The following is a 12179-nucleotide window of genomic DNA, read 5'->3' on the forward strand; positions in this document are numbered from 1 at the left end:
GAAGTGGCCAATCTTTGTTTGCAGCTACTAAAAAGAGGACTCTAATGGTATCGATTTTTGCTACTGGTGAAAAAGTTTCTGAGTAATCAATACCATAAGTTTGAGTATATCCTTTGGCTACAAGTCTAGCTTTGTATCTTTCAACTGTACCATCAGCTTTATGTTTAATTGTAAAGACCCATCGAGAACCAACTGGTTTCTTTGATTCGGGTAGAACACATATTTCCCATGTGTTGTTTGCTTTGAGAGCCTCCATTTCAATTTCCATTGCTTTTCTCTAGTGAGCTGATTTTAGGGCTTGTTCCACCGAATTTGGAATTTCTTCAGAGTATAATGCGGAAGTGAACTGTTTGACCTTTGTTGACAAGTTTCCTTTGACAATATTCGCCATTGGATATCTTGATCTCAAAGGTTCTATTTCTGGTGAGTATCTTTTCGGCGAAACTCCTCGGTTGGCTCTTGGAGGGAGAACAGAATGAGGTTGTGTTTGTTGTTCAGGTTCAGTTTGTGGTTCATTCTCATTTTGTGGTTCAAGTTCAGTTTGAAAATCGGGTTGACCTGCAGAATTTTCCTATACTGATACATTTCTTTCATTTTCAAGATTAGTAGTATCAGTTTCAATAAACTCCGTACTTACCTGAGGGTTGTCGGGGGGATCTTCAGTTGTAGTACTGATAGATGGGATGTTATGAGTGACTTCTTCTGATGATGGTATGTCTAGCCAACTCACATTGTCATTGGATGTCGTCTCCCCCTGACTTGTGTGTTGGGTAGCATAGAAGTACTCGGTTTCCAAGAAATCACAATTCATTGTAGTAAACATGTGTTTTTTCTTAGGGTTGTAACATCGATATCCTTTTTGGTTTACTCCATACCCGATAAAGACACATTTTTCAGCGCAAGCATCAAGTTTGGTTCGTTCATTTTTGGGTATATGAAAAAATACAGAGCATCCAAATATTCGTGGTTTAAGAGTAAGGTTTGAAGGAGGTTTGTAGAATTTGGTTAAAGCTTCTAGGGGGTTTTTAAGGTCAAGGGCTCGAGTAGGAAGTCGGTTAACAAGATAAGTGGCGGTGGCCAGGGCTTCCGGCAAAAAAGATTTGGGAACCTTTGATTCAATCATAAGAGCGCGAGTTATTTCTAAGAGGATCCGAATTTTTCTTTCAGCTACCCCATTTTGTTATGGGGTGTATGGGCACGTAGTTTGATGAATAATGCCATGTTGTTTACAAAAAAGATCCATTTGGGTGTTGACAAACTCACTACCATTGTCAGACCTAAGAATTTGAATTTTACTAGAAAATTGTGTTTGAATCATGTTAAAGAACAAAGTGAATTTGTCAAAAACTTCAGATTTAGTTTTTAAAAAGTACGTCCATGTCATACGAGTACAATCATCAATAAATAAAAGAAAATATCGAAAGTTATGTCCCCCATTGACTCCTGCGGGTCCCCAAACATCAGAATGAATTAGAGCAAAAGGTTGTTCAGTTTTTGTATTACTAGTTTTATAGGAGTTTTGATGGCTTTTGGCCAAAATACATGTTTCACACTCAAGAGTTTTATTCGAGGAAAATAACTTGGGAAATAAAACATTTAAATAACTAGAAGAAGGATGACCGAGACGCCTATGCCATAACCAAGCTTGTCTATCAGGAGTCCCATGAGCTAGCATAACAGTACCATCTTGAGTAACTTCGTCAACATAATATAACCCATCACGCTCAGTACCACGACCAATGATCTCCCCTGTTCTGATGTCCTGTAAGATACAGAACGTTGGGTGTAATAGTACGGTACAATTAAGTTCTTTGGTTACGTGACTAACAGATAATAATTTGTGAGAAAGAGCGGAAACATATAAACAATTCTTAAGTCTTAGTGTTGAGGATATTTCCACAGTACCTCCCCCTTTGACTTGGATAACCCCTCCATTTGCAGTTTCAATTTTGTGTTTATTGGGTTTTGAGTTAAGACAAATATCTTTTTCAGCAAAAGTCATGGTGTCCGTAGCACCACTATCAATAATCCATCCGTTATTTATTTGTGTATTTGAAACAATATTAGTATAGGAAACATTATTTTTAAAAAAGGTTTTATTAGGGTTTTGTATAGAACTATTATTTTTAAAAAAAACATTTATTATTATTATTATTATTATTATTATTATTATTATTATTATTATTATTATTATTATTATTATTATTATTATTATTATTATTATTATTATTATTATTATTTTCATTATTATAGGACTGTTCAGGTAAAGGACTGCTACAAGAGGGGTCTTTTAATAAAATTGGACAATCCATGGGTTTGATTTTAACATTATGATTAAAAGAGGGGTCATTGGATAAAAAAGTGTCTGCAATTGGGGATAAAATCCCTAACCCTATTTTTTCCTTCGTCGTCCCCAACCCGAACTTACCTGCTTCTGTTGTCTCTGCAATTAATCCGAATCCGGCGGTGGTGCCGGAGTTGTTGGCCTCCTGGTTACCTCCGGTTGCCGCCGTCGGTGTTACAATCGCTGCTTTGCCCTTTTTATGGCCATCGTTCCACCACTCAGGGTATCCAACCAGTTTAAAACACTGCTCCTTAGTATGCCTTTTCATACCACACTCGCTGCACTTCAGATTATCTTTGTCCCGGGATGATGACGAGTAGTCTGACCGGCGTTGGTTTTTTGGAAAACAGCCATGACCATCGTTGTCTTTTGACTTCGATGCCGGAGCAAGAAGACCTGAGGTGATGCCGGAGTGGGTAGGAGCGTCGGTTCGATTACCAAATATAGTTTGGTGGGCATTTTCTTTACGGATGGCAGCGTATGCTCCTTCCACAGATGGTAAAGGTTCGATTCTGAGTAATTCTCTTTTTATATTATCTTGCTTTTGATCTAATGCGTTTAAAAATTGGAACAATTTTTGTTCAGATCTGATATTATTATACTTAACAATATCATTTGGATGTTCCATGGGATTTGGATCCCTCATCTCAATCTCTCCCCATATACCTTGTAATTGAAGCCATAATTCTTCTACTGACTTACCTTCTTGTTTGATGTTGTTTGCTTTGACATGGAGATCGAAGGTTTGCAGCTTGTCTTTTCCTGAGCTATACGTTGTAACAAGGGCATTCCAAAGAGTTTTTGCTGTTGGGAATTGAGTCAGGTTGCTTGCTATTTGAGGCTCAATGTTCTGGATGATCCATGAAAAAACAACCAGGTCTTCTTATTCCCATTTTTTATCTTTGATAACTGGTGGGTCATCGGTTAGATGATTAAGGAGGGCATTGGACTTTCCTCCAATTGCAACCTTAATCATCCTTGACCATAATGCAAAATTTGAATTATTGAGGCTAAAACTGATCTTCAATGAATCAGGAAGCCTTGATGATTGTGATTCCATATTGGTTTGAAGTAACTTAGCCAATTGGCTAGTTAATTCAGTGATAGCTAATTGATTGTTGTTTGGATCAGACATGATAGCTAATTGAAAGGCAGATGATGAATTTTCGAAAGAAAAAGGCTGTTTTTGATCCTAGGATCAACAGATCTGCTCTGATGCCATATTGAGAATGAGAATTGTAAATTGATCTTATTATTGATTATTTGATAATGCTTGAATTGATTTACAATGTACAAAGGAGCCTGCATTTTATATGCAAAGGCTGTAACGGCTATATCCTAAACAAGGCAAGGAGCCTTTTGTAAACAAGGAAAGAGTTGCTGTGATTTGCTGTCATTTGGCTGTAGAATACCGAGGGAAATGATGTGAATCTGATCCCAAAAATAAGCTAAGTCTTCTTTTTATATTTTCTAACAAAAGCAGCTGCCATCTCAGCTCTAGCAGCTGCAAGGTCTGAGCAACCAGAGCATGTGGTCACACATGCACTTCATAATCAATGTCCTCAGGTCGTATTCAACACGTATGGTCTTTAGGATAAATCAAATAAAATGTTTCACGTCCAAAATCGCTTTACGCAAATTCGTAGAATAAATATTAGTAATCTAGAGTTTGTAGTCATAGTTAAAACATTAATTCTTAATACAAAGTTTTTCGGTTCACCCTTACCTCCTAAAAAGTGGTTGCATACATTTATATTACAACTCTATAATCACCTCTGTTACCTAAATAAATCTGTTATAGGCTAATGGGTCAAATACACCTATGTATCTAGTCCTTCCGTAACTCTGCTACAGGCCAGCCTCCTTTTGATTAAATAACTTTCTCTTGTTCTGTAAAGGAACATGAATTCTTACATTCGACCTCTCGATCGCCACATTGATCGGGGCTCCTGTTAGCTGAGACGAAAATCAAAGGTAGGACCTGCTGATCTGGACCATATAAAACCGCACTCAAAGTAGTGTTTCATCGTGGAATCCCTTACATATATATTATTCACCAGAGTATAGTGGACCTTGTATAAAATAGTGACGGAGCTAACGTAAAACTTGGACCCGATAATTTTATAAACATAAATTCATAAAAACACTAAATAGTGAGTCCATAGTGAGCTATGATTCTAATGACTCTTACAAGATACGACGTTGGAATGTAAATGACTCGTGTTCTTATTATGCAACATAAGTTCGAAAAAGTTCACTAACGACCAGTAAGTAAGAACAACAAATTTAAATTGGGCGGTTAACATTTTCGGTCCACATTTGGTACATATCTTACTCAGGAAAACATGTCCGTCCTCTGAATCCAATTTTCAACACCTACCTAAATGTCATCCTTAATATCAAATTTACCTTTAAAAACTCTCTTTTCATCTTCAATAAAGCCTCAAGTTCAATTTGTAATACATTACAATTAAAACAACACATAACATCAATAACCCAAAAAAATGGGTCATAGATGCACTTACCGCATTCATTGCCTTTGAGGCAATACTGAGATTTTTATTCCCGAGATACATTCAGGTGAACAAGCTGATAGAAAAGTATCCATGGGATATAAAACTCAGTATTGCTGCGAAGGAATTGAATGGCGTAAGTGCATTTATAAACAATACATCGGGTTATTGATGTTATATGTAGGTTTCATCGTAACTCTTTACAAATCTAATTTGAGGCTTTAATAAAGATGAAAGGAGAGTTGTTGAAGGTAAGTTTGATATTAAAGATGACATAGGCGTTAGAAAGTGGATTCAGAGGACGGACATGTTTTGAGACTAAAATTTGTATCAACTCGACCAACAATGTTAACTTCCCATTTAAATTTGTTGTCTTACTTATTGGTCGTTAGTGGGCTCTTTCGACGTTATGTTGCATAAAAAGTATGTAAGTCATTCAGACCCCAACGTAGTATCTTGTAATTGTTAGTGTATGTATAACTTTATAGGATTAGCTCATATGTAGTCCATTGTATATTGGCCCATGAAGGCCCTCTTATTGTAACTCTATAAATATGTGTATTTGGTGAATGAGAGATATACAGAAATCCATTCAATATCATGGTATCAGCCAGCTATTCTTCTTACCTTCCTCTTTCTTCCACTGCCTAATCCTCACTCAGTCCTCATTCTCTTCATCTTTATTTTCCTTTCCCCAAAGCATTTTCTTTCCACATCATTTTGTTCCCCACTCTCACTACAACTCTCATTTGTCTTCTATCCTATTTTCAATCACCCACCGATCTCTACCTACTACAATATTCTTCAATTTATTCTAATTTTCCATTTAATCATTACCTTGAATATAATATTCTTTCATCTTCTATCCATCAAGATTTATCAACCACCAATTACGGTATAATTACCTCCTCTTTTGTTTCCATCTCACGAACCCACAGGCTTTCTTTTTCAATTCAATTATTTAAGCCTCACCCCTTTTCTCAAATATTCAACCAAACTCAATTACATCTACTTTTCTCACTCTAAAACACCATACCATATTACGTATATTCTTCACATTGCATGCTTCCATTATTTTATTTTTCCCCACTGTAACTCTCTGCAAATACTTTGAATATCACCATGAGCATCTCTACTTCATCCACTCCCCTCCATAAAGCTTATGGAGTCACAAACATCAAGTCTCACGTCCCTCTCCTTCTTAATCTTGATGAGCTCAACTATGATGCATGGTGTGAGCTCTTCACGTCTCATTGCATTGGCTTTGATGTCATCGATCATATTGATGATACATACGACCCCAATGCTACTGATCCCATCAAAGCTCCACCCACTGATTCTGAATGGAAGAAACTTGACTCTATCGTCAAGAACTGGATTTATGGCACTATAACTCAATCCCTTCTCCAAAATATCATCAAAAGAAATACTACAGCTCGTCAGGCGTGGCTTAGTCTCGAAAATCACTTCCGTGTGAATAAGGATGCCAAAGTTATACAACTTCAAAATGAGCTGTGCACAATTAAACTTGGAAACATGAAGATCGATGAGTATTGCACCAAAATAAAAATAATTGCTGATCTTCTTGAAAATATTGATGCAAAAGTGGCAGAGAACACCTTAGTTGCTTACACTCTAAATGGGTTACCATGCAAATGGGAAAATGTTGCTATGAATCTCCGTTTACGCAAAAAGTTACCCACTTGGTTGGAAACTCGTGCTTATCTTCTTGGTGAAGAACCACGACTGATATCATCTCACATTACTGAAAACTCATCTTCCTCTACCGTGTTACATACGAGTCAACCTTCTGGTCAAAACAGGAACCGCAATAACGGTCGTCGAAATGATCGCCGACAACCACAACAACCGTTAGCGCAGCAGCCCTCTCGTTATGGATGGGTGTACATACCACCACCGGTTCAAAATCACACTCATTCGTGGCCTGCTCCTTCTCGGACCGTGTATAATCAGGTCACTAGGAGTTTGCTAGGCCCACCACCTAGTCGGGCACCTCGTGCAAACCAGCCTATCAGATCTATTGGCCCATCACCTGCTGCTTTTTACACTGGACCACAATCACCTATTGTTCCAACCCGTGAAGGCCATTCGACCTCATCAGGTACCGCATTTGCTGGTTCAGAACAGCCCACTCCTCCATGGGACTGGTTTTCAACAACTCAACCCACAGCTCTCCCACAACTATTCAACACTCTCTCTTTTGATGACCCGGGCAACACTGGTTGGGTAATGGATACTGGAGCGACTGATCATGTTCACTCTGACGCAGGTATTCTTCATACCATTTTAAATAATCATGGTCCTCGTTCTGTTTTAGTTGGTGATGGTTCTCATATTCCTGTAACTACCACGGGGCACACCGACTTACCTAATCCATATCGACCACTACATTTAAATCATGTTCGTATTACACCAAATATAATTAAAAATCTTATTTCCGTTCGCAAATTTACTCGTGACAATAAATGCTCTATTGACTTTGACGAGTTTGGTTTTACTGTGAAGGACTACCGTACCCGTCAACCACTTATCCGATGTGATAGCACTGGTCCTCTGTATCCGGTCACAACATCACAGTCTCAAGTTCTCCTTGCCTCCAGTCCATCTCTTTGGCATCAACCTCTCGGTCACCCCGGGGATCAAACTTTGAAGTTTTTAATTTCTCGTCATTTTGTTTCTTGTAATAATGAGAAGTATAATGTGCTATGTCAACCATGTCAACTAGGCAAACACATTCGACTTCCATTTAAGTTATCTACTTCAGTTGTTTCTGCACCCTTTGATATTATACACTCTGATTTATGGACTTCTCCTGTCACTAGTGTTAGTGGAATTAAATATTATGTCATTTTTTTAGACCATTACACACATTATCTATGGGTTTACCCTCTACGAAAAAAATCTGATGTCTTCTCCAAATTTATTCATTTTTCAACCTACATTAACACGCAATTTCATACCAAAATTAAAGCTTTTCAGTGTGATAACGGTGGTGAATATGATAACCACTCCTTTCGTGATTATTTCGATTCCCATGGTATCCAAGTTCATTTCTCATGCCCTTACACATCTCAACAAAATGGAAAATCTGAACGTATGTTGCGCTCTATCAACAATATTATTCGAACCCTACTCTTTCAAGCTCGCCTTCCCCCCACTTTTTGGGTAGAAGCTCTTCACATGGCCACTTACCTTCTCAACATCCTACCTTCTTCCGCTATCCACTTCGAAACCCTACACTTTCGTCTTTTCCGCCGACACCCTACATACTCTCATTTACGTGTGTTTGGGTGTCTGTGCTTCCCACACATCGTTACACCTCATAAACTTGCACCTCGATCTACTCCGTGTATATTTTTAGGTTATCCGTCCAATCATCGCGGATATCGTTGTCTCGACCTATCTAGTCGCCAGATCATCATCTCTCGCCATGTCATATTTGACGAGGCCGTCTTCCCATTCGGCTCTGTCACTCCGGCCCACCCACCGTCGTACGACTTTCTCGATGACACATCTCCTTGTCCTTTATTTCGTTCACAACTTCAGTCTATACCATCTCCCTCAACAGCGCATCACACTCCACCTCCTGACCCAGCGTCAGGGTCCCCGCTCAACACCGCCACTACTTCTATAGATACCCAACATACTCCTACACCGCCACCACCACTACCGCCTACTCACCATATGACCACACGATCCAAACATGGCATAGTGAAACCTATAGATCGACTTAATCTTCATACCACCTCCATATCACCCGTGCCCCGGTCTTATTTACAGGCTTTACGAGATCCTCGCTGGCTACAAGCTATGAACGAGGAATACCATGCTTTAATTTCTAATGGTACGTGGACCCTAGTCCCACGCCCACCTGGGGCTAATGTGGTACGTTCTATGTGGTTGTTTAAGCAAAAGTTTAATGCTTAAGCAAAAGTTTAATGCGGATGGCTCTTTGGCTCGGTATAAGGCTCGATTGGTAGCTAATAGCAAGAGCCAACAGTTGGGGATTGATTGTGATGAGACATTTAGTCCGGTTGTCAAACCGGCTACGATTCGTACAGTCCTTAGCATTGCGGTCTCACGTCATTGGCCTATTCATCAGCTTGACGTGAAGAACGCCTTCTTACACGGTGACTTAGAGGAGAGAGTTTATATGCACCAGCCTCCTGGGTACAGGGATTCTCGCTTTCCAGATCATGTGTGTCATCTTCATAGATCTCTTTATGGCCTTAAGCAGGCACCACGGGCTTGGTACAAGCGCTTTGCTGACTTTGCTTGTTGCCAGGGGTTTCATAGTAGTCTATCTGACTCCTCTTTGTTTGTTTTTCACAAAGGGCAGTCGATTGCATATTTATTACTTTATGTTGATGATATTATTATCACCGCCTCTTCCACATCATTTTTACAGTCTATCATCGCATCTTTAAGCAGAGAATTCTCAATGACAGATTTAGGTCCACTTAATTATTTTTTGGGGATCTATGCCACTCGTAGTAGCTCTGGATTATTTCTGTCTCAGAAGAAGTACGCGGTTGACATTTTGGAACGTGCTGATATGCTTCAAGGTAAGCCATGTCGTACTCCAGCAGACACTCACAAAAAGTTGGATAGCGCGGGAACCCCTGTCTCGGACCATACTTTATATCGAAGTCTTGCAGGTGCACTTCAGTATCTCACCTTTACGAGGCCTGATATATCATACGCAGTTCAACAGATATGCCTTTACATGCATGATCCCAGAGAGCCGCACATGAATGCTTTAAAAAGCATTCTTCGTTATGTTCGCGGCACCATAGACCACGGTCTTCAGATCCACACATCTTCTACTGATGGTCTCATTGCTTACTCAGATGCTGACTGGGGTGGGTGCCCATCTTCTCGCCGCTCCACGTCCGGGTACTGTGTATTCTTGGGTGATAACCTTCTTTCTTGGTCCTCGAAACGCCAGAATGTTGTATCTCGTTCTAGTGCTGAAGCAGAGTATCGTGGAGTTGCTAATGCAGCTGCCGAGACATGTTGGCTTCGTAATCTACTTTGTGAGTTGGGTACACCGCCTATTAAGGCTACCATTGTATATTGTGACAATATCAGTTCGGTATACATGACAGCGAATCCAGTTCAACACCGAAGGACCAAACACATAGAGATTGACATTCATTTTGTTCGCGATCTGGTGACCCTAGGACATATTCGAGTTTTACATGTTCCATCACGCTCTCAGTACGCGAACATCTTCACAAAAGGACTACCTTCCACACTCTTTACCGACTTTCGTTCCAGTTTGAACGTACGGGATACTCCTCCCGATAAAACTGCGGGGGGATGTTAGTGTTAGTGTATGTATAGCTTTATAGGATTAGCTCATATGTAGTCCATTGTATATTGGCCGATGAAGGCCCTCTTATTGTAACTCTATAAATATGTGTATTTGGTGAATGAGAGATATACAGAAATCCATTCAATATCAGTAATAAATTCATTAAAATTTCAGTTCATAATGGCTTGGAACATAAAAGCTTGCAAAATTGTTGCTTCTGGAGCCTCCTTTCGCAAGTCATCAACAGTTTCCGTTATACATTTTTATTGAGAGTTTCCGTTATACATTTTTATCATTCGGTCTTGTTAAGAAGCTTACTTTTGTGAACGATTTGTAACAATAAGGTTGGTAACAGGGCTGATCCTGACATTTTTAGTGCCCTGAGCGAGTCGGAAAAAAAAGGCCCTTATGAGGCAGGGCCGGTCCTGAGAATTTTAGTACCTAGAACTAGAACGAGGTACCAAAAAAGGCCCTTAAGCCCTAACGAATAATCTAAGCCCTAACGAACGAGGTAATATGATGATGCCATTATTGGTTTTGAGAAAACAGCATAAAGCCTCCGGTGGTGTTAGTCATCATCATCATTTTAATACTACATTTTGATGTTTTTGATAAATACAGTAATAATTATCATTCAAAGGAGAAGAAAATAATCACTTTAATATTATTCATGTGGTTGAGAAGATAAATATTCAACTATATTAACATAAGTACTAGTAATGAAAACGTTTGTAAATGATACAGAGAATATGCGAATTCTAATTTGACCTAAAAAGAAAATAAAGGCTCCTATAGTTTACTTCTATCCCACATCGGTATAGAACCATGAATATATACTCTATAAAAACAAAGGCGCCTAGCTTCATGCATGTGAAGTAAAATTGGCTTAATTCCCTTGAGCCCGATTTCTCACTGCATGAAAAAGATTGGGCTGGAAATTCTGAAAATATTGGGCCCCTAAAACTATTGGGCACTGTGCAGATGTTCACCTTGGAAATATTCTGAAAATATTGGGCCCCTATTGGGCCCCTAAAACTATTGGGCACTGTGCAGATGTTCACCTTTCACCCCTCTTGGGCTTGGTTGGTAATTATTTTATGTTGATATGGAGATCTAACCAGTAAAGAAAGTTGGTTACTGTTCATGTGAAGGTTTAGGGTTCTCTTATGAAGTAGACTTGGAGATAGGTTTTTTGATTAGAATTGCAATGTGGCAGAACTTGGAATTACTTGGGGAGCCATTTTTTTGCAACTTGGGGAGTACTCAGTCAACATGGTCAATATTCGGTCAAACTATGTCATGAATACTTATATATTCTGACATTGTTATTGTTGTTGATGTCTTATATGACATCTAATAACTTGTCTTATTCTTTTAGGTATGAAGTAGACTTGGAGATAGGTTTTTTGATTAGAATTGCAATGTGGCAGAACTTGGAATTACTTGGCGAGCCATTTTTTTGCAACTTGGGGAGTACTCAGTCAACATGGTCAATATTCGGTCAAACTATGTCATGAATACTTATATATTCTGACATTGTTATTGTTGTTGATGTCTTATATGACGTCTAATAACTTGTCTTATTCTTTTAGGTAATGGGTTTGAAGTCATTGTTCAAAAGAAGTTATTCACTCTTTGTGTGAAATGTATGATTGTGTGTGCCGTGTGCATAATACTATCTGGTGCATCTGCTGTTAGAAGTTGTATTAAATTCACGGTTCTATATTGTGTTAGGGTTTCAGTTGTGAATACCATTATCAGGTGGTTGTTAATGAGATTTTCGGAGCTGACAGTTCAATTATTGTTTTGGTCTAAATTTGCTATGTCTATGACAAATTGACAATCACTACAACAAATTTATCAATTGTTCACGCATATTTTTACACACTTGTAAGAAAGTGTGAGCTTTTTATCAAATTCCTCACACTTATAAAAATGTATAAGTTTGTTACATTTATAAATGTTAAATGTTATTCAAATTTCA

The 12179-nt window shown here is 38.8% G+C and overlaps 1 protein-coding gene and 1 long non-coding RNA gene across 2 annotated transcripts; both read left to right on the forward strand.

Annotated features, from left to right (window-relative positions):
- The first annotated feature begins 2434 nt into the window (after nt 1–2434).
- On the forward strand, nt 2435–5314 carry LOC139897169 (uncharacterized). The gene is made up of 3 exons (XR_011776455.1): nt 2435–2860; nt 3081–3221; nt 3476–5314. It is a non-coding gene; the product is annotated as an uncharacterized lncRNA (long non-coding RNA).
- A 665-nt stretch (nt 5315–5979) lies between these two features.
- LOC139900765 (uncharacterized) lies at nt 5980–6850 on the forward strand. Its single transcript, XM_071883519.1, has 2 exons — nt 5980–6728; nt 6832–6850. Exons 1-2 carry the CDS (start codon nt 5980–5982, stop codon nt 6848–6850), a joined length of 768 nt encoding a protein of 255 aa, XP_071739620.1.
- The last annotated feature ends 5329 nt before the right edge of the window (nt 6851–12179 follow it).

Source organism: Rutidosis leptorrhynchoides, chromosome 3 (genome assembly GCF_046630445.1).
Source record: "Rutidosis leptorrhynchoides isolate AG116_Rl617_1_P2 chromosome 3, CSIRO_AGI_Rlap_v1, whole genome shotgun sequence".
Taxonomy (NCBI): domain Eukaryota; kingdom Viridiplantae; phylum Streptophyta; class Magnoliopsida; order Asterales; family Asteraceae; genus Rutidosis; species Rutidosis leptorrhynchoides.